The 20,492-nt window shown below is 40.6% G+C and overlaps 2 protein-coding genes across 3 annotated transcripts in view; one reads left to right on the top strand and one right to left on the bottom strand.

The window, feature by feature from the left end:
• The window catches only part of LOC124267915 (activating signal cointegrator 1 complex subunit 2-like), a 30,381-nt gene extending 19,459 nt beyond the window's left edge, over nucleotides 1-10,922 (bottom strand). The window contains 6 exon segments of the mRNA XM_046702906.1: nucleotides 2,218-2,438; nucleotides 3,639-3,836; nucleotides 6,505-6,616; nucleotides 8,127-8,185; nucleotides 8,295-8,456; nucleotides 10,813-10,922. Of these exon segments, the coding sequence (XP_046558862.1) occupies nucleotides 2,218-2,438; nucleotides 3,639-3,836; nucleotides 6,505-6,616; nucleotides 8,127-8,185; nucleotides 8,295-8,456; nucleotides 10,813-10,887 (827 nt within the window). The 5' untranslated portion in view covers nucleotides 10,888-10,922.
• A 210-nt stretch (nucleotides 10,923-11,132) lies between these two features.
• On the top strand, nucleotides 11,133-20,416 carry LOC124267914 (BUD13 homolog). Of its 2 annotated transcripts, XM_046702905.1 has the most exons (7): nucleotides 11,133-11,246; nucleotides 13,263-13,456; nucleotides 13,909-14,696; nucleotides 16,475-16,627; nucleotides 18,120-18,306; nucleotides 19,398-19,576; nucleotides 19,616-20,416. In XM_046702905.1, the coding sequence occupies exons 1-6, from the start codon at nucleotides 11,143-11,145 to the stop codon at nucleotides 19,571-19,573; spliced, it is 1,602 nt and encodes a 533-aa protein (XP_046558861.1). In that variant the 5' UTR covers nucleotides 11,133-11,142; the 3' UTR covers nucleotides 19,574-19,576; nucleotides 19,616-20,416. The 2 variants fall into 2 exon arrangements, with proteins under 2 accessions (XP_046558861.1, XP_046558860.1); XM_046702904.1 differs by having other exon boundaries at nucleotides 19,398-20,416.
• The last annotated feature ends 76 nt before the right edge of the window (nucleotides 20,417-20,492 follow it).

Raw genomic sequence — 20,492 nt, 5'->3', positions numbered from 1 at the left:
TTGTGGACCGGCTGGCGACATACAGGTCGCTGGGTAGACGATATAATCAATTGTTTCTCGCTCTCCAGCTCGTACTTGTCCAAAACTGAAGAAATGGCTCCATTGAATAATTGAGAGGAAGTCCATTTTTCCTGTAAAAGCGGCATAGTGTGTCGGTCCGGGAGCTTAGACATTGTAAGAAAACCTTGTCGGTGAAGTTGAGTGACCTGCCCTGAAATATAACGAGTATGTGCTAGCGCGTCCGAAGTCCTCTTATGTACGCAAGACAGTGTAGCCATCACCATCAATCCATGGAATGCTCAAAACTGTCCCAACAATCCGATCGACCAGAAGGCTTCAACGAAGTATCCCCCTGACGTGATGAATGACTGCTCGCACGAGAACGATGCGCACGAGAGGGTGTGTCGACACGTGCCCTAGATTCCTTCTTAGCTGGAGTAGGTAACGACGAAACCACATTGCATGGAATCGCATCAACAGTAGATCGTAATTCCACCATATCAGTATTTTCAGTCGACACAGACACGGTCCGTTCCCTCTGCCTAACATCCTAACGATCAGCACATTCAATTGAGTCGCTATCGCTTGAGTCGGTAGTCGACAACCAACTTTTTTACCCCGATTCTGGTTGGTTGACAGACGATGTACCCGGATCGACACAAGATGGCAAAGTGACAGTGGGAGACGGCTCAGTCGAACTTTTATCTCTGGATGATAAATCATCGATGATGACAGGCTCCTCCGTCCGATCCCAAGATGAAGCACGCTTCTTCTTATAACACCGATCAGCCTCCTGCTTAACAACAGCTTTCAAATATGCAGTGAAATCCTCATCGGACAGTTTACCACACAAAATGCACTTCTAAGTCAACGGAACATGGGACATAGCCGTCCTTCGCAAGGCAAGACTGACAAAGTTTCTGTTGACATTGGGAACACCAAGAAGCCATGCTTCAGTCCAACCACATGTGTTCCAAAATATTGTGCAAAACAATGTGTTCAAATTGTTCAAATTCACGGGGGAAAAGTCACCAGAGCAACCAAGACGTTTACACCAAGGAAAAAAAGGTAAGTAAAACTTTACTACACAACTCAACAACACTTCCAACAAAGGAAAAATATAGAGCTCTATTCGACACGTCCTACAGGTAATGAGCGCAGGAAAGATTGGTGACAGGGAAGGGAGGTAATTGCACAGGTGGGGTTGTGTAAACACCTCGTTTCCAATCGACATACTGTAGGTAGCTTAACAGGTAGGTATAAGCATAAGTACGGCTGAATGTAACCTAACACAACAGATTTTTTTCAAATTTGCCTGCCAGAGGCACTTAGCTCAGAATCCTGGATGAATCCATGCACATACCTGCTAGAGATGAGTTAAATCTTCCCAAACATGTTCAATTTCTAAAAGTTTGACTCCATCCAAGATTTGATATTACTCATTTCAAGACTGGTCACAGTATTTTTGTTACAACAATATTGACATTGTTAAGAGATTCAGTTTCATGACAAAAATATCATTTTGATTGTCACCTATACTATCCTAACAAAATCACAAAATATATATATATAGACTGAAACAATCAAATATTTGCTGTAAACAAATACCCTACAAATGTTGGAACTACAGAGACAAACCATTGAACAGAGGCCCAGATAAGCTGGGTATCCGGCTAAAATACGCATAAAAATTTTCCAATTACGCATTGAAAAATAATTGTTGCATACCAATTACGCATTTAAATGTTAGTTACGCAAAAAGTTTAAAACAAATGCGTACAGAATATATTTATAAAAATCGCTTGCGTAATGAAAAAGACATCGATTGCTATCAAGTTGTACTGTTAGTATAGGACAAGTGTTGTACTGTCAGTATAGGATGAGTGATTTTTTATGAAATCATTTCCATTATATTTAAGTTGGTTTTGATTAGGTATGACATAAGGCAGAACATACCTGCTTAGTAAACTTACTCAATGACATAATACTCAGGTGAGTAAAGTGACTGAAATACGCACATATTTGAAAGCAGTGGGTAACGGAAAATGAAATACCCACTCAACATTCATAATACCCACTCCAAAAAAAAATACAGTGGGTACAGTACCCACATGAGCTAAATCTTATCTGGAGCTCTGCATTGAACACACTAATTCATGTATAATCTTGTGGTTTATAAATAAAGATAACATTCCCAAATCCACTTTTCTGACACACCTCTGTTCAAACTTGAACTCATGGAAGATGTGAGCAGCTGGAGGATACACGTCAAGGAAGTTGGATATCGTGATGGCCGTGTCCGCCAGGTAGAATATCACATCTTGGAACTCCTTAATCGTCATGGTGAAGAGGCGTGGATCCTTACTGCGGGCCTTTGCCAATTTTTCGGGTGCAAAGGAGGATGTGACACCGCACATGTCCTGAGTGTTCTCCAGCACCTGAAGGTCAAGGTCAAGAGGTCAGAAGGTCAAGGTCATACTTTCCGGGCAAAGTTCAGCACATTGACCTGGTTATGAACATTCAAAATTTGACCTCAGCATGCACCAAATTGTCATGACCTGCATTGAGCATCCCAAGTTCAAGGTTAGGTGCTTCTTTAGAAACAATGAAACCATTTGAGAAGGTAAAATAGTTGATATTAATCATCACATTGGCATTATTTCAGCCATATCATGATGATGGTTCAATTGAAATTTTAAAAAATTATAATGCAACTGAGCACTACTGAAAATATTTTCACCTGTTGCAAAATTTGACGAATATAAATGCTGGGAGATCAATGAAAGAGTCACAAGTAACATATTTTAACATGTGTAGAGCTTGTTTTTATACAGGACAAAAATACTGTGCATCATATCATTGAATGAAAACTCATGATGCACCTATATATCGGTTCACTATGTTCACCACTACCAAAATCCTCGATAATCTCCAGGGTATACGTTTCCATCACTCTCCACTATACCCAGGGATGAGAATGAAGTTTTGAGAAAAACTCTGAAACCTAGCCGGGGGGTTGGCATCTATCGCATTTAGACGATTCACAAAATGACCCTTGGCCTAATGAAATTCCCGGGAATTCCGCAGATCCGCCGAAAATTCTCATCCCTGTATACCCTGGATGCATCCACGGCTTGGCCCGATGATTTTATTACCTCCATTGGCTGGCTTTTTATCCAATCAGGTATCTATGCTGGGAAGTTGAGCGAACCTATCACAACACACTTTCGCTTCTTAAATTATCTAACCGTATAAACTTGGCAACACAATTGATGCAGAGGTACTCTGAAAGAGGTAGAAGGAGTTCTTTCTGTATTTTTTGAAAGTTTCAGATCTGTCAATTTGTCTGTATTGTTTCCTCAAAAATCTGAGTGGCACTGCGAACAAACCTGTGACCGCTATCTTTGTTGACACTGGCAAGCTTGGATGTAACGGCAGCTTAGCTGATTGGCTACTGTGAGAATGCGGAGCCAGCCAAGGGAGGTAATCAAATCATCGGGACAAGCCGTGGATGCATCCAGGGTATAGTGGAGAGTGATCGTAACGTATACCCTGGAGATTATCAAGGATGCACTACCAAATGTATTTTAGTTTCTTATAGTTTTACAAAATCTCTTCTCCTATACACTAGAACATACCTGTATGATAGTGGGGATGGTTGCCCTCAAGTCATCAGCATACTTCGGCTGCTGTGTGAAGATATTTGTGATCATTTTTGTCAGAAGAGCTCCATTCCCATTGCCGTACAGAACACACAAGTCAAGCAGCTTTGGCACATCGAAGATGAAGTTCTCGTACAGGATATCACCAAACACATTTGGAGTGATATGGTCATCCTACAAACAAGAGTGAGTGAGTTTAGATTACGCCGCTTTTAGGCGAGGGACACCAGAAATGGACTTCAAACATTGTACCTATGTGGGGAATCGAACTTGGGTCTTCGGAGTGATGAGCAAATGCTTTAACCACTAGGCCACCCCACCGCCCCCCAAAAACAAAAGGAGTATAAGTGAATCAGTATGGTTTTATGTCGCTTTTAGCAATATTCCAGCAATATCACAGCAGGGGAGGGGGAAAGGGCTTCACACATTGTACCCATGTGGGGAATCGAACCTGGGTCTTCAGTGTGATGGGCAAACGCTTTAACCACTAGGCCACCCCACCGCCCCCCAAAAACAAAAGGAGTATAAGTGAATCAGTATGGTTTTATGTCGCTTTTAGCAATATTCCAGCAATATCACAGCAGGGGACGGGGAATGGGCTTCACACATTGTACCCATGTGGGGAATCGAACCTGGGTCTTCAGTGTGATGGGCAAACGCTTTAACCACTAGGCTACCCCACCGCCCCCAACAAACAAGAGAAGGAGTATGAGTGAGTGAGGTTAGTTCTACGTCGCTTTTAGCTATATTCCAGCAATATCACAGCAGGAATGGGCTTCACACATTGTACCAATGTGCCCATGTAGGGAACCGAACCCGGGTTTTCGGCGTGACAAGTAAACGTTTTAACCACTAGGCTACCCCACCGCAACACTGAACACCAACAATCAAACAAACATTACTTGTGATACAATTCCTCTTCTGATAGGCCAAATAGATTTGTGAGTTGTCTTCATGATTTGTCATCACTCATTTACCAAGTTCATCCCCTGATCAAGTTAATACACAGAGTGTTTAACATATTGTGAGAAAGATGAAATAGGGTTTAAGTGAACGAGTTGGGTTTTACGTCATTTATGACTTTCAGCAATACCCCAGTGAGTGAGTGAGTGAGTTAGTTTTACGCCGCAATCAGCAATATTCCAGCTATATGGCGGCGGTCTGTAAATAATCGAGTCTGGACCAGACAATCCAGTGATCAACAGCATGAGCATCGATCTGTGCAATTGGGAACCGATGACATGTGTCAACCAAGACAGCGAGCCTGACCACCCGAACCCGTTAGTCGCCTTTTACGACAAGCATAGTCGCCTTTTGTGGCAAGCATGGGTTGCTGAAGAACTATTCTACCCCGGATCTTCACGGGTCGCAATACCCCAGGAATATCATGGATACCAGAAATGGGCCTCATATGTTGAAACCTTTTGGGAATCGAACCCCAGCCTCCAGTGTGACAAGCAAACACTTTAAGTTTAACCATTAGACTACCCCACCATCCGCCGTGATGTTGCTGGAATATTGCTAAAAGCGGCGTAAAATCTAACACAGTCAGTGAAATGGGGTTTAACAGTTCTGGTGTCCCCCGCCATGATGTTGCTGGAATATTGCTAAAAGCGGAGTAAAACCTAACTCAGTCAGTCAGTCAGTGAAATGGGGTTTAACATCAGGTTCAAGCTTATCTGACTTCTATAGTAATATAACAGTATGAGTATGAGCGGCGCGGTGGGCGAGCTGGCTAAGGCGCCAGGCTACTGATCCGGCGAGGTTGAGGTGTCGGGATCCAGCCAACCTGTGCCCGCATGTAAAAACCTTGGAGTCAACTTTGTGTGCAGACTCTTTCAGTGTTGTCACAACCCCTAGTGTACAGTACACAACCCCGTGCACTTAAAAGAACCCACGAATCCGTTGGTATATGACCAGATGGTTGACACATGAATACGTGCAAACACCCAGTTGCGGGTACAGCAACGTGCAGTGAAGTTGGACAAAGTACTGTGACTATGTGTCCCAGTCCACCCAGCTGTGAATGGGTACCTCGTTAGGATGAGAAAGCCACAATAACTCGGTGCGCCTTGTACATGTAGTGCTTATGAAATGTAAATTTAATGACAAAGACAAAACCAGCCTTGTGAAAAATATTGTTAATGAAAACAAGTGTTCCAAGATTGGTCGTGTTCGATTATGACAAAACATGTTCGATTGCTTGGTCGTTTAGTTACTGCGACCAATCTTCGATTATTTCAATTAGTGGTTGCTTTATTGTTAAACGCCACACTATGGCGACATTCTGTAAATAATCAAGTCTGGACCAGACAATCCAGTGATCAACATCATGAGCATCGATCTATGCAACTGGGAACCGATGACATGTGTCAACCAATTCAGCGAGCCAGACCACCCGATCCCATTAGTCGCCTCTTACAACAAGCATGGGTTATTGATCTTCACGGGTAGGTGTATAGAAGTGGTTTGTCATTCATTACATTGCTGCTATAATACGCTCTGACCAGACAATCCAGTGATCAACAGCTTGAGCATTGATCTATGCAATTGGGATACAATGACATGTGTCAACCAAGTCAGCAAGCTTGACGTAGTAGGATGTGGCCAGGGATCGAACCACACGTTCTGCTCCACAGGCAGACACCTAATCCACTTGACCATGAAGACGGTCATGACAGAAGAGAGAATAACAAGCTTAAAGGGGGATTTATGTCCACATTCAGCAGATCCCAGCACAGCTAAGGGACACAACTCTCCGTAAGGAATTGGTGTTCCTTATACCACTGGTCCACATAATGTTATTGATGAAGACAGATATATAGAACAGACAGATTTCCACCTTTGATTCCTTGTGAGTGGCCATTCTAACACAGGTCATGAAGACTAGACGATGTACTTCTAGGTGGCGCTCCCTCCCATCGTTTGGAAGATCGTAGATTACATCATACGACCTGGAAATAGGATGCAATTTACACATTTTCATAACAGTCCTTTACCATGTTTACAACAGACATGAAATGTCGAATGACAAAGTCAGATATTGTCAAATTTTGTTATGAAACCCATCAAAACTATGACTGACAAAAAGCCCATTTTCATTCTAAGTTACACTAGCCAGATTTTAAAGTATTTGCATATGACTACAGTGCACTCTGTCAAACTCGGACTCTGTCTTTCTCGGATTGCTGTATAAACAGGACTGAACTCACGGTCCCGACGTAATCCTTCTTTGTTGTCATAATAAAAAAGTTCTGTATCTCGGACTCTCATTATTTCGGATTTCGGACCAAAGTGTCGGCCCGATAAGGTAGTTACATGTAAAAACATTGCTATATAATTCGGACTGAGCAGGAAGTCCGCTTGGACACAGTGTGATATCAATCAGTTGTAAGAAGCGATTTTATTGGATAAAGATTGGTTTCTAATGACGCTTTTTCGCCACAGTCTGCTATCAGGGTCGTGATTGGTCAAAATCAGACACATGACCTAAGGCAGCCAATCATATTACGGCAATGGATACCGCCCTCAGAACGAAAACTTTTAGATTTAGACAAAAGTTCTGGGTAAAATAATGCTATTCTGAACATATTAAGTAAGGAATTGCTACCTATCACGTAAATGATGGAACGTATTCGACTTATCGTGCTAGGCTATGACCTGTGACAAAAATGCTTCATGTATATATTTTCGCATTGAACATCGTGTCCAAGCCTGAAGATTGAGGCAGCGAGAGCCGAGATGTCACTTGTCAGTGACTTGACTTACATTACATGATCGCACAAACAGATGGAAATAGTAATTTTATATGTACGTTTGACAACTTTTATGAATGTTGTTTGATTTCATTCATTAGTTTATTCAATTTATTTCATGAATTTTGCTCTTTGACAATGTTATTGTGGACCCGCTGCCGAAGCAGGTGTCCGAGAATCGTTGTTTTCAATAACATTGCGAAAAATAGTTTATAATTTTAATTCTGCTGATAATAGGGAGATAACTCCATTAAAATCTGTGTACTTTGGACTACTGTATAATTCGGACTTTTTAGTCGGTCCCAAGCTGGTCCGAATTAGACAGAGTGCACTGTATAAAAATGTGTGAAACAGCAGAAATATTTTGCATTTCCACACATTCAAGAGGAAATATAACAATGAGCGAATATGTGAAGAAGAATGTTTACCACATTCTTAAACTGTCTTTAAAGTATATTTTCTTAAAAATCAGCTTTAAAAAAAATTCACATTCAGATTTCAGCAGAATGTCTCCTGCAATATGTGTTCTGCTAACCTTTAAAACCACATTTGTTCACGTATTTTGAATCAACCTGAACATTAAAACACTGTTAAGAGTAAATATGCACAAGTTCAACAGAAAAGACCAATATCAACAAAACAATAATGCAAATCTGTTTAACTTTAGCTCTAACTTTCTTTCGACACTTAAACACACATGAATGGTTACCTTGGAGAGAAACGGAGATATGTGTCCAACAATGTCAGCAAACTCTCATTAAACACAGCCTGAAAAAACATAAATATTGTTACTGACATGTCTCAGACTTGGAGCCAAATACAAGTCTCTAAGCAGTGTTAGATTAATCCCAACAATTGTTCATTGTTTCACAATTACCTGACACCAGAACTTGTCGTGTGGAAGCTGAAGCAGCCAGTGAAGATCCTCAGCTATGAACTTTAATCTCTCCAGCCATTGTTCATACTGACCCCTGTCTGTTATGTCGGTTGGGGGCAGAGTGTAAGCAACAAACACCATCTTCTCAAGCCATTTGGGATGCTAAACAAAACAGAAAATATAAGTCTGAAAACATCTTTCCCAAAATTTGACCCTTTGTTGTTTTTACCTCCTCATATTTCACTTTACTTGGAAGCAAGATCAAGTCAAGGCAAGGATCTTGATACTTGACATTGTCTCAATTTATCACAAATTTTGCTCAACACTTTTATTCAAGTTGTTATTTTTGCAGTTTGTCTTTATTCAAGTTGTAATTTTTGCAGTTTGTCTAATAGAGTATGGCAAAGCAAGAAGACTTATATATTACTTTTTGCTTATATTCGGCCTACCTTTAGAATACAGCACCACAAACTTTAAAAATACGTCATAATACCCTTTTACGTAATTATAAGTGATTTTGTTCGAAAGCAGGTTCTCGAAACAATGCCCTATGACGTCTGCATAGCAACACGGTTGTCTAGCTCAGCGAGTGCAAATAAGCTCCGTTCACTGATGTTTCATCTCTACTAGCCTTGTCACTGCATAAGCCCAACGATGTTGAGAGCTTCCAGTAGTTGTATACCGGCGGATGCGCAATTTTTTGCAAGCACCAGTTTGAAATATTTTTCTTTTTTCACTAATACGCTCATATTTATTTGTATTATGGGGTGCTGAGGTGCATGTTTTGTGTATTATTGTATTTTGTATTTTTAAATTTAGTAAGAATGCGTTACACCAGTCACATTCTGCCATATTCTACTATTCACAATTTTGGTCAATTTAATTATTTAAATTATGGATAAATATACTTTATATTTCCGTTTCAACGTAACTATTAGGTCTAAATCATTTACAAATGCGAACTGACATACATATTTTCTTCATTCAGTAATCTGCACCATTACATAGAAATGTTTTTTATTAGTATTTTATTTTTCGAAGCGGTGAGAATGTGTTACACTGGACACATCAGCAATGTCCGTGTCGGTTCGGTCAATCTATTCTATTTATTAGGATTATTTCAAGGAGTTAGGGTTAGGGTTTAGGGTTTAGGGTTTGGGGTTTGGGGTTAGGGACCTAATCCAGTATAGTAGGTACATGTCCGGTACCATTTGCCGTTTTTCCTTTTGCATTTTATTTGCATACCTTATTCACACAAAAACGGGAAACCAAAAACGTCGAAAGTACACTATGAAACGGGTTGATGTAGAAATTTTGGGATAGTGGAAATTGGCCTGGAATTTGTACTCAAGCCTCTTTCACACGCAACATTTGTTCAGTAATGATTCGAAGGCTAACTCACCCTCGTGCCGTCACTAGACATGCTCAGCCCATGTCTCGCTCGTTCCTTAGCGCGATCCACATTATCCTTACAGTGTTCCCTACATCACTTTTCTGTCACAAAATCACCCTGTTTTTCATTCATGCATGCATGCATTGTGAAATCGACGTCAACAACCCTTTTCAGTTTGAGCCATATCAGCTCATTCCCAAACCACACGGTATCTTGTAGATTACGGAATTGGACCCATTTCATAGCGTAACAAATGGCATCGGGTCCATCCGGCAATTGTCCGTAGATTAAAATCACGAGACACCAAGTCTACCCGTAACCTTCGTAATTGTCCGTGACCTATTCGACTCTTTCCATTCATTTCTGTGAATTCACAGGAATGACTCGATAAATTTGCACATTGTGTAACAGTGTGGATGTATGTCAGTCGGTTAGCTGTCAAGCTAACAATCCGAAGGTCGTGTCCGATGGGCTCTCACAAACTGGTTGCTTGTCTTAAAGACACGTGATCGACGGCAGAGATCGTCCTCACGAGAAGTTGTGGTGCTGTATTCTACAGGTGCTCCCTATATTCTTATTGCACAGGGCAGTGGGGTAGCCTAGACTCTTAGCATTCGCTCGTCCGTCAAAGACCCTGGTTCGATTCCCCACATGGGCACAATATGTGAAGCCCATTTCTGGTGGGCTAGAATGCACTTTACCGGGCACAGCCCTCGCTGCTCCCTTTACGATCCTTAGGGTTAGGGTTTAGGGTTAGGGTATGCCACCCTTTACGATCCTTAGGGTTAGGGTTTAGGGTAAGGGTATGCCACCCTTTACGATCCTTAGGGTTAGGGTTTAGGGTTAGGCATCCTTTACGATCCTTAGGGTTAGGGAACCCCAGCAACGATAATTAATCTGAAAAAGTGCAGTACTCCCTTCTGGTGTCCACATTCGTGATATTGCTGGAATATTGCTAAAAGCGTCGTAAACTGAACTCACTCACTCACGCTTATTGCACAACGAAACATTCCGACATTTTGAGCATTCCATACAGTCGGGAAAACTTCAATTTCTAGACAAAATAGATTCATCTGTTTATGACAGTTAATTATTCAGTACCATCAGAAGATAATTATACCATACCAATGCTGGTAGATGATCCCTCTTGCCGCTACTATCATCAAAAGGAACTTGTTTCTTGTCAAGTGGAGTGGACATGTTGTCACTTTCGGTCTGCAAAAATGACCTCCACCTTGCTCAGGGACCATTTATTCACCATAATAAATAACCAGTATTTTGCTTTTATTTTTACGCATATCAAACTCAACGACTGGCATATATTTTAAAGAAACTAGTATAAAGGGATATGCACACTAAATCAGATGGTATATTGGGGTATCTGTAGCGTAAACAGTAACCCCCCACCTCGAGATGACTTACGGATGATCCCTCATTTACTGCTGTCCTGTTGTCATGGCGGTGAGTAAAGAAGAGTATTTGAAACGTTATATGTCGTCCGATGGAAGAACGGAAAAGAAAATACGGAAGAAGAAGAACAAGGCATCAGGCAAACATGGGTATATCAATGCTTATTTCTATTAGTCATCGTCGTGATTCAATGAAGCGGTTCCATCAAAGTAATGAACATTTCGCACAGCCACAAGTGCCCCAGTTTTCGTGCATTGTCAATGCACCATTTGTTATATGCAGATCGACGGGTATTATAGATCACAGGGGATATTTTACTTGACCGCGCGGGTGCAGCTTTATGTTAGTCTGCAGACTGTTGCGCTCGCTTCACAGATCTCTTCATTCTTTATGTTCAGTTGTGATCACCCAACGATAAGGACAACAATTGGCGAAAAATGTCTTATCCATGATGATTCACAAGATGCTTCTGTGATTTATCTGTGTTGTTTCAGTAGAGCAGTGGATTGTTTGGGCATAATTCTTTTTTTATGTGTTTCACGTAGCCACCAAATTCTGAACATGGGTCAGTCGGTCGGGAAAAAAAGCGAAAACGACTTAATAAACACAAAATTATCTGAATAATATTCTTAATTCTCATTTATTGTAATTCTTATTACAATTTCTCGCATTCTTTTGACTTAAGGCAGCGACTGATTAAAAGGAAAACATTTTATATGACAATGTGGTATGTTTTAGGGTCGAGTCAGTGGTATTGGAATGAAAAAAAAAGTCTTTTGGAGGGTCAGCAATAAAATTAGAAGGGTCAGTCAAACGATGAGAACACAGAAAATAAAAATGCTGCCCTTTCAAGTTTTATGTACTGTAAAAGAACAAGCAATAGAGGACAACTACAAGTTTTGTGATAATATCGCTGAAGATGCACAGCAGAACACAACAGATCCTAACAAGTGTAACAAAACACATTTTTTCACTTATGACTTTTGAAATTAACATTATCATATCTATTGTCATGTGCATGAGGGGCGGTGAGGTAGCCTAGTGGTTAAAGCGTTCACTTGTCATACCGAAGACCCAGGTTCGATTCCCCACATGGGTACAATGTGTGAAGCCCATTTCTGGTGTCCCCGGCCGTGATATTGCTGGAATATTGCTAAAAATGGCGTAAAACCATACTCAGTCAGTCATGTCATGATGCACGTTAGATGTGGTTTCAATTGTGGTTTGAGTTGTAGTGTGCCCTACTTGTCAGTTGGCTAATGTTTCATTCCAGTCCACAATTTGGAATGGAAATATTTGTGTAAGGTACTTAGTTGTAGTTTCATGAGCTACAAGATTGAACTTGTTTCAAGGGTGGGAAATCATGTACATACAGTCGAGCACCGTTGTCTCGATATTCATGGGACCAAGAAAAAATATCGAGTTATCCGAACTTCGAGACATCCGACCAGGGCATATCATCACATATCACTATTAAAGAAAACAAAACAATAAGTAGATTTCATGTATACTTCTTTGTCTACACATTTTTACCACACACGATACAGCACATGCTACAGTGTCCATCTTGAATCATACAACATTTAGAAACAACTCAACAATCACATGGTAGTCACGTGATTACACACAACCCTCATTGGATTCTCAGTATGTTTTGATTTGAAACTATAATCCGTTATCAGTCGTGTTTAGTCGTAACGGTGAGTACTGTCCAATTAATTCCTTCGTAATTAATCCTAATTAAATAACAAATAGGTGACACCTTCAACTCAATTAGCCCTAACTAGTGCACACTTCCGCATCCCTTTGATTCATGCTATACTGTGTGTAAACAACCTCAGTTAAGAGGGATACTTGCCCATAAAAGGTACGTGAATATCGAGTTTCTTTGCATGTATCGAGTTAAAAGGGTAATTTTGCTTGTTGGGACCATGAAATTATATCGAGATATCCGAAATCTCGAGACATCCGTATCGAGTTAAAAGAGCTTGAATAATGATAAATAATGAAGGATTTTGCCGGGACCGAGATGTTATATCGAGACAACCAAGATATCGAGTTATCAGAGGTCGACACAAAGGTCCTCGACTGTATATATCAATTATTATATCTGAGCGAATTGATCTTCCTGTATTATTGATCTTCCTCCATATTTCCCCTTTCAGGATGCAAATTATTGATGACGACATCACTGTTAACCACTTGTTGCCTAGCAACCTGCATAACACCCTGGAAGAGGATGTTGGTGACAACGAGCCCACAATTGCTGATGTCATTGACGAAAGGCCAGAGCACATCAAACGCATGGAGGAGTTCCAAGACAGTCAGCGATGGAAGGGAGTCAATCGTCAGAAAACAGGTCAGGGAGACACTATTAGCACTACCTGAGAACTTCTTCTTCTTCTTCTTAACCCGTGAAGGTCCGGGTTAGAATATTGATCTTCAGTAACCCATGCTTGTCGTAAGAGGCGACTAACGGGATCAGGTGGTCAGACTCGCTGACTTGGTTGACACATGTCCTCAGTTCCCAATAGCACAGATCGATGCTGTTGCTAATACAAACCAATAATAGCGATTTGAATCTATGATCGTTTGTTAAACAACTTTTACCCTAGGTTGAATAAAAATATGAGATTTAAATGTTCATTTGGCAAGGTAAACTTATGAGGATTCGCAATCTTAATTTCACTTAATTTGATTTACTTTTTTGTTTAAAGTGATATTCATCGGTACGTTTTCACTGCAAACAGACTATGATATATGTGCAATTAGTTATACAATTCTTATGATGATTCATTGTTTTGTTATCAGATGGAGATTCACCAGAGTATGGGGTGATCAAGAGAAGAAGTAGACATGATTCAAACTCTGACCAATCATCACCTAGAAGACAGAGGCATGATTCTGATTCTGACCAATCACTGCCAAGGAGAGGTAGACATGATTCTGACCAATCACTGCCAAGGAGAGGTAGACATGATTCTGATTCTGACCAATCACCACCCAGAAGAGGTAGACATGACCCTGATTCCGATCAATCACCTCCAAGAAGAGGTAGACATGACTCTGATTGCGACCAATCACCACCCAGAAGAGGTAGACAGGACTCTGATTCTGACCAATCACCTCCAAGAAGAGGTAGGCATGATTCAGATTCTGACCAATCACCACCAAGGAGGAAAAATACATCAAGCAATAACAGAAGAGTGAAACAAGAAGTGGATTCTGACCAATCACCACCAAGGAAAGGTAGACATAATTCTGATTCTGACCAATCACCACCAAGGAGACATAAACAATCTAACCAGTCGCCTCCAAGGAGGCATAAACAATTCAAAACAGATAAAGACTCTAAACAAAGAAGAAGGAAAAGTCGATTTAATGACCCCAATTCGGATAATTCTCCTCCACGCAAAAGGCGGCATGGTTCTGATAGTGACTCATCTCCACCTCGTAGAATAAAAAAAGAGGAGGATATGGAAAATACAAAGAAAGCCACAAAGACGTTGGGGGGAGCAAAGGCAGGTCTATCGAGTGCTAGGGAGATGAAACAAGAGGCAGACAAGATGAGGAACAAAGAAGATGACATGTTTAGAAAGGTGCCACAATTTTTGCATCTCAGCTTGAATGGGTACAATGTTTGAAGCCTATTTCTGGTGTCCCCAGCCGTAACATTGCTGGAATATTGCTTGAAGCGGCCTAAAACTTAACTCACTCACTCACTCATTCACCCATCCACCCACCCACACACTCACTCACTCGCTCATCTCATTTCAGCTTGAGCACTGATCACTGATGAATTGATGAAAGTTCTCAATGTATGGAATTATTATGCAAAATGGGATTCAGCTGCTCATTGTTTAGTTTGTTACTTGTGATGGGGGAGGAAGGTGTATAGATATTAGCTCACTACATAGAAACAGATGGGACATCTAGGATTATATTGTATATTTATATCATATTCAATAAATATTTTACGTTCACTGGCCAAAGAAAATGAAAGTAGCCATAGGCTACTGGGCAGGCACACACGATGGATACAATACATCTCTGCTTCCAGATCTGACAAGCTCTCCATAGGAAACAGGTTTGACTGATTAATCTAAATGAAGCCTGCGGATTCTGCTTCAGTTCTTTACAACCTCTTTTCTGAATTCAACACTAGAAACATTCTGTTGATAGTATTTCTTGTAGGGTGTAGATGATGATGCTCTCATAAAAAATATTAACTTCCAGACTAATATATATACCTTAATTATTTCCATTCAGAACTGCACATTTAATTTCAATTTCAGATATCAGATTTGTACAACCTCATTTCCGAAATTCAACCCTAGAAACATTCTGTTGATAGTATTTCTTGTTGGGTGTAGATGATGATGCTCTCATAAAAAATATTAACTTCCAGACAAATATATTATACCTTAATTATTTCCATTCAGAACTGCACATTTAATTTCAATTTCAGATATCAGATTTAGAATTTTGAAGCCTCATCACTGTCTGGGTGATCAGAAAGTTTACTAGATGTGATCTATTGAGGTTGTACTAACTTGTAGCAGATCTTGGAGCTTAGAAGATAAGATGTTAACTGAAAAATGGTCAAATACAATTGTACTTAGCTGGCAAAGGCAATCTGGCAACACGGACAACAAGGTCAAACGGCCATCTTTTATTACACCACCAATTTGAAATTGAAACTTTTTAACATTAACAATCTGTTGTGAGACACCCCACCTCCACCCCTCAATACAAGTTACAACAATATTTTAGCCTATGTAACTGTCTCATGTCAGCATATTCCTTAAAAAATAGAAATAACACTATAGTCCGTTTGGCTCAAAAGCACACCGATGAATTGCAATCTAACTCGAAAACTAATAAACATAAAATACTCAATGAAACACTGTTCATAATCAAAACATCATACCAACTCTGTGAGGTATTTGCAGAATTTTTGTCCTAAAATTAAAAAAGTTATTTAACAAACTATCATTAAAATATTGACACAGTTCACTGTTTGTTACGAGGGAGGAGTGCAGAGAAAGGGACAGCCAGGTGTTCGAGAAGCACGTTCACAGACAAAGTTATTTTTTCATTAACCTGTGCTGTGCCGTCTCCATCCGTTCTCGAACGGTGAACTGTGTCAATATTTTAATGATAGATTGTGAAACAACTTTTTTATTTTTGGGACAAAAATTCTGCAAAAACCTCACAGAGTTGGTATGATGTTTTGATTATGATCAGCGTTTCATTGAGTATTTTATGTTTATTAGTTTTCGAGTTAGATTGCAACTCATCGGTCTGCTTTTGAGCCAAACGGACATAGCTCTGTGGTATTTCTGGTGTCAGTTCTTTCACACTAAAATTTGTTTAGATTGATGGAGAGATGCTGGGCAAGAATGCCAAGACAGTATTCCGAGAAAAGGGGGGAAAGAAACGAAACTTTGCTGAAGAGAAAGAGAAAGAAGAGGAGGAGGAGAGAAGGAAAGCCGTGATGGAGAAGAAATATGAAGAATGGGGAAAAGGGTAAGATGAGAGTTGGAGCGAGAAGTGTGACATTATATAGAGGATATTATATGAGCACCCATGTCATACTATGTTTACGACACGAGTGCCTAAATGTTGGTATTTCCCGAGCGAGAGCGAGAGATACACCGATATTTAGACACGAGCACGAAATATTCTGTTATTACGGAAGTCGTCAAATTGAGGAAAATATCCCAAATGTACTTTCAAACATAGGCTGGCTACCTGCCGCCGCATGTAGAACGTAACATCAAAGAAGAAACGTGATGTCATAGCATTGTTCATGACGTCACGTCACCATGACAAAGTGATATTTTGCTCTAGGGCATCATATGAAAAATATGAATCCCAATATTTTCACCCTCGTGGGTAATAAATCGACCTATTTAACTATTGCAATTGTTTGCCCCATGATAGCACGATAACAATAGGAATTTGAAAATGCCATTAGTATTGTCAATAGCATGCATAACAATTGATAATTTCGATAGTTGCAATTAGTTACAAAGGAAATACAGTTAGGAAAATGGCTTAGATTATCCGTAATACTTAAATCATCTCTGTTAGAGTAAATAAATATAGTTATCAAGTCTTAAGGTTGGTTTGCTACAGCTGCAAATTGGATTACCACAGTTGTCAGTTGTCACACACTTCAACAGTTGTCGGTTAGAATATTGGCCTTCAGTAACCCATGCTTGTCGTAAGAGGCGACTAACGGGATCGGGTGGTCAGGCTCGCTGACTTGGTTGACACATGTCCTCGGTTCCCAAATGTGCAGATCGATGCTCATGATGTTGATCACTGGATTGTGTGGTCCAGACTCGATTATTTACAGACTGCAGCCATATAGCTGGAATATTGCTGAGAGTCGGGTAAAACTAAACTCACTTACTCACTTACATCTACAGGAAAGTTGAAAATCAGAAATCTGTGATAAATAGTTATAAGGAACTCAAAGGGACACTCGTTTTTAGTTCCTGTCTGTTTGTTTCCAAATTGGATTACCACAGTTGTCAGTTAGAATATTGGCCTTCAGTAACCCATGCTTGTCGTAAGAGGCGACTAACGGGATCGGGTGGTCAGGCTCGCTGACTTGGTTGACACATGTCCTCAGTTCCCAATTGTGCAGATCGATGCTCATGCTGTTGATCACTGGATTGTCTGGTCCAGATTCGATTATTTACAGACTGCTGCCATATAACTGGAATATTGCTGAGAGGCGGGTTAACCTAAACTAACTCACTCACTCACTCACTCACTCTCTCATTTCAACTAAAATATACGGCAAGAGACAGTGCTAAAGCAACCCAGTTAATTATGTCCATAAGTTATATATCAGCATGTTCATTATAAACATAATTCCTGTAAAAAAATTGTTTTGCCTAATTCTATAAATATAAAATACCACTTAACCACAGTAAACAATGCTTACCCAGAGAAGACTGAGGAACTGATTTAACACATAACCAACATTTACTGTTTTTTGTGTAGGTTTGAAACAGAAAGAAGCTCTAGAACAGCGACTGACTGACACACTCCATGAAGCAGCAAAACCCCTGGCCCGTTACCGTGACGATGACGACCTGGACGAGTTACTGAAGACAAGGGAGAGGGAAGGCGATCCAATGGCAGCTTTCTTGAAGAAGAAGAAAAAGAAGAATAAAGATCCAAATGTTAAAGGTTGGTTTGAATTCCTTGTGGTTGGTTTGCATTCCTGGTGATTGTGATCCTGGTGCATGAAAATAGAGAAAGTGCTGGCAGATTAAAAAAATTGTCGAGCTATTCCAAATGTTGCTGACAACCAGGGGAAGAGTTTTCTATAAAATGAACACAAGGGGAGACAACTCTCACATATAACTGATCACCAGGGTAGACAATTCTCAGAAATAAATGATCACTAGAAAAGACAACTCTCAGATATAACTGCTCACCAAGGGAGACAACTCTAGACGTAACTGATCACAAGGGAAGACAACTCTCTCAAATGAATGATCACCAGGGGAGACAAATGACAAATATAACCACAAGGGAAGACAACTCTCAGATATAACTGATCACAAGGGAAGACAACTCTCAGATATAGGCTCCTGACAGTGAGTGAGTGAGTAAAGTTTTACGCCGCACTCAGCAACATGACAGCTATATGGCGGTGGTCTGTAAATAATCAAGTCTGGACCAGACAATCCAGTTATCAACAGCATGAGCATCGATCTGCGCAATTGGGAACCGATGACATGTGTCAACCAAACCACCCGATCCGTTAGTTGCCTCTTACGACAAGCATGGGTTACTGAAGGTTCATTCTAACCCGGATCCTGACAGTGATAGCATGTTTACAGAGTCCAAGTCACAACAACGCATGGAGTTGAATTCGCAAATGTTCACAAAAAAGTGATGAATGTAGTTCTTTGTAAATTTAAAATTTCTTATTCATTTGGTCTTCAACAACACATGCTTGTCTCCCCTTGAAGATCATTGTCAGAATTGGTCTTAAGCAACACATGCATGTCATAAGAGGCTACTAACAGGGTTTAGCAGTCAGGCTTGCTGACTTGGTTGACACATGTCGTATCCCAGTTGCGTAGATCGATGCTCATGATATCAATCACTGGATTGTCTGGTCCAGACTCAGAAATGTACAGACCAATGTCGTGTAGCTGGAATATTGCTGAGTGCACCATTAAACAAAAAACAAACACAATATAAATGCACAATGTTACACACAACGTTAATCCCCCTTTCATGTCACCCTCTTCTGCCTCTATTTCCAGAGAAGCCCAAGTACAGCGGTCCAGCCCCTCCCCCCAACAGGTTCAAACTAATGCCAGGATACCGCTGGGACGGAGTCGATCGATCAAACGGATTTGAAAAACAAATATTTACCAAGATGTCGGAAAAACGTGCTACAGAAAAGCTTGCATATAAGTGGAGTGTAGAAGACATGTGATCACTGGGTGGATTGTGTGGACTATGTCATGCATATGTGTCTCTTAGCTGATGTGTGAAACCTCTTTAGGTGACATGTGAAACATCAATCTTGTGACCTCCGTGTGTAACATGTGAAACATCAGATGTGGCCTCTGGGTGTCAGATATGTGACCTCTGGGTGTCATGTGAAACATCAAACCTGTGACCTCTGGGTGTCATGTGAAACATCTGACATATGACCTCTGAGTGTGATGTGAAACATCAGATATGTGACCTCTCGAAGTAAAATATGAAAGTCTGACATGTGAACTCTCTTGGTAAAATGTGAAACATCTGATGTGTGCCCTCTCTGGATGTCATGTGAAACATCAGACAAGGGCAAAGGTTAGGTGAGATGAAATGGGGTTTAACGTCACACTTAAAAATATTTCGCTCATATGACGACGTGCATGCGTGTGTATGTGTGGCTGCTTGGACGACCCCAGACTTTTGCTGGTTTTATCATGTTTATAATGCTAGCCCACCGAGATACCATGCCGCAGTTAAGCATGAATACCCCACTCAGACACATTATACTGACTCCGAGCCAACCAGTCCTTGTTGTACCCATTAATGCCGAGTGCCAGGCAGTGACCTACAAGTACCATATTTTAATGTGAAAGGGCAAAGGAGGCTGGTCAATTTGATAAATGAGATATCTCATTTCAGACGCCGAGATCAGTTGATCGTCGATTCAAGTGTGATATTTACCCAGTTACGATCTAGTCTCTGGAGGGGCAAAGGCATAGCCTAGTGGTTAAAGCGTTTGCACATCATGCCGAAGACCCGGGTTCGATTCTCCACATGGGTACAATGTGTGAAGCCCATTTCTGGTGTCCACTGCTACAATATTGCTGGAATATTGCTAAAAGTGGCATAAAACTGTACTCTCTCTCTCT

Source organism: Haliotis rubra, unplaced genomic scaffold (genome assembly GCF_003918875.1).
Source record: "Haliotis rubra isolate DU_JTF1 unplaced genomic scaffold, ASM391887v1 Scf1348, whole genome shotgun sequence".
Taxonomy (NCBI): Eukaryota; Metazoa; Mollusca; class Gastropoda; order Lepetellida; family Haliotidae; genus Haliotis; species Haliotis rubra.
Note: the sequence above shows the minus strand (reverse complement) of the source record. Positions and strands in the feature narration are given on the sequence as shown.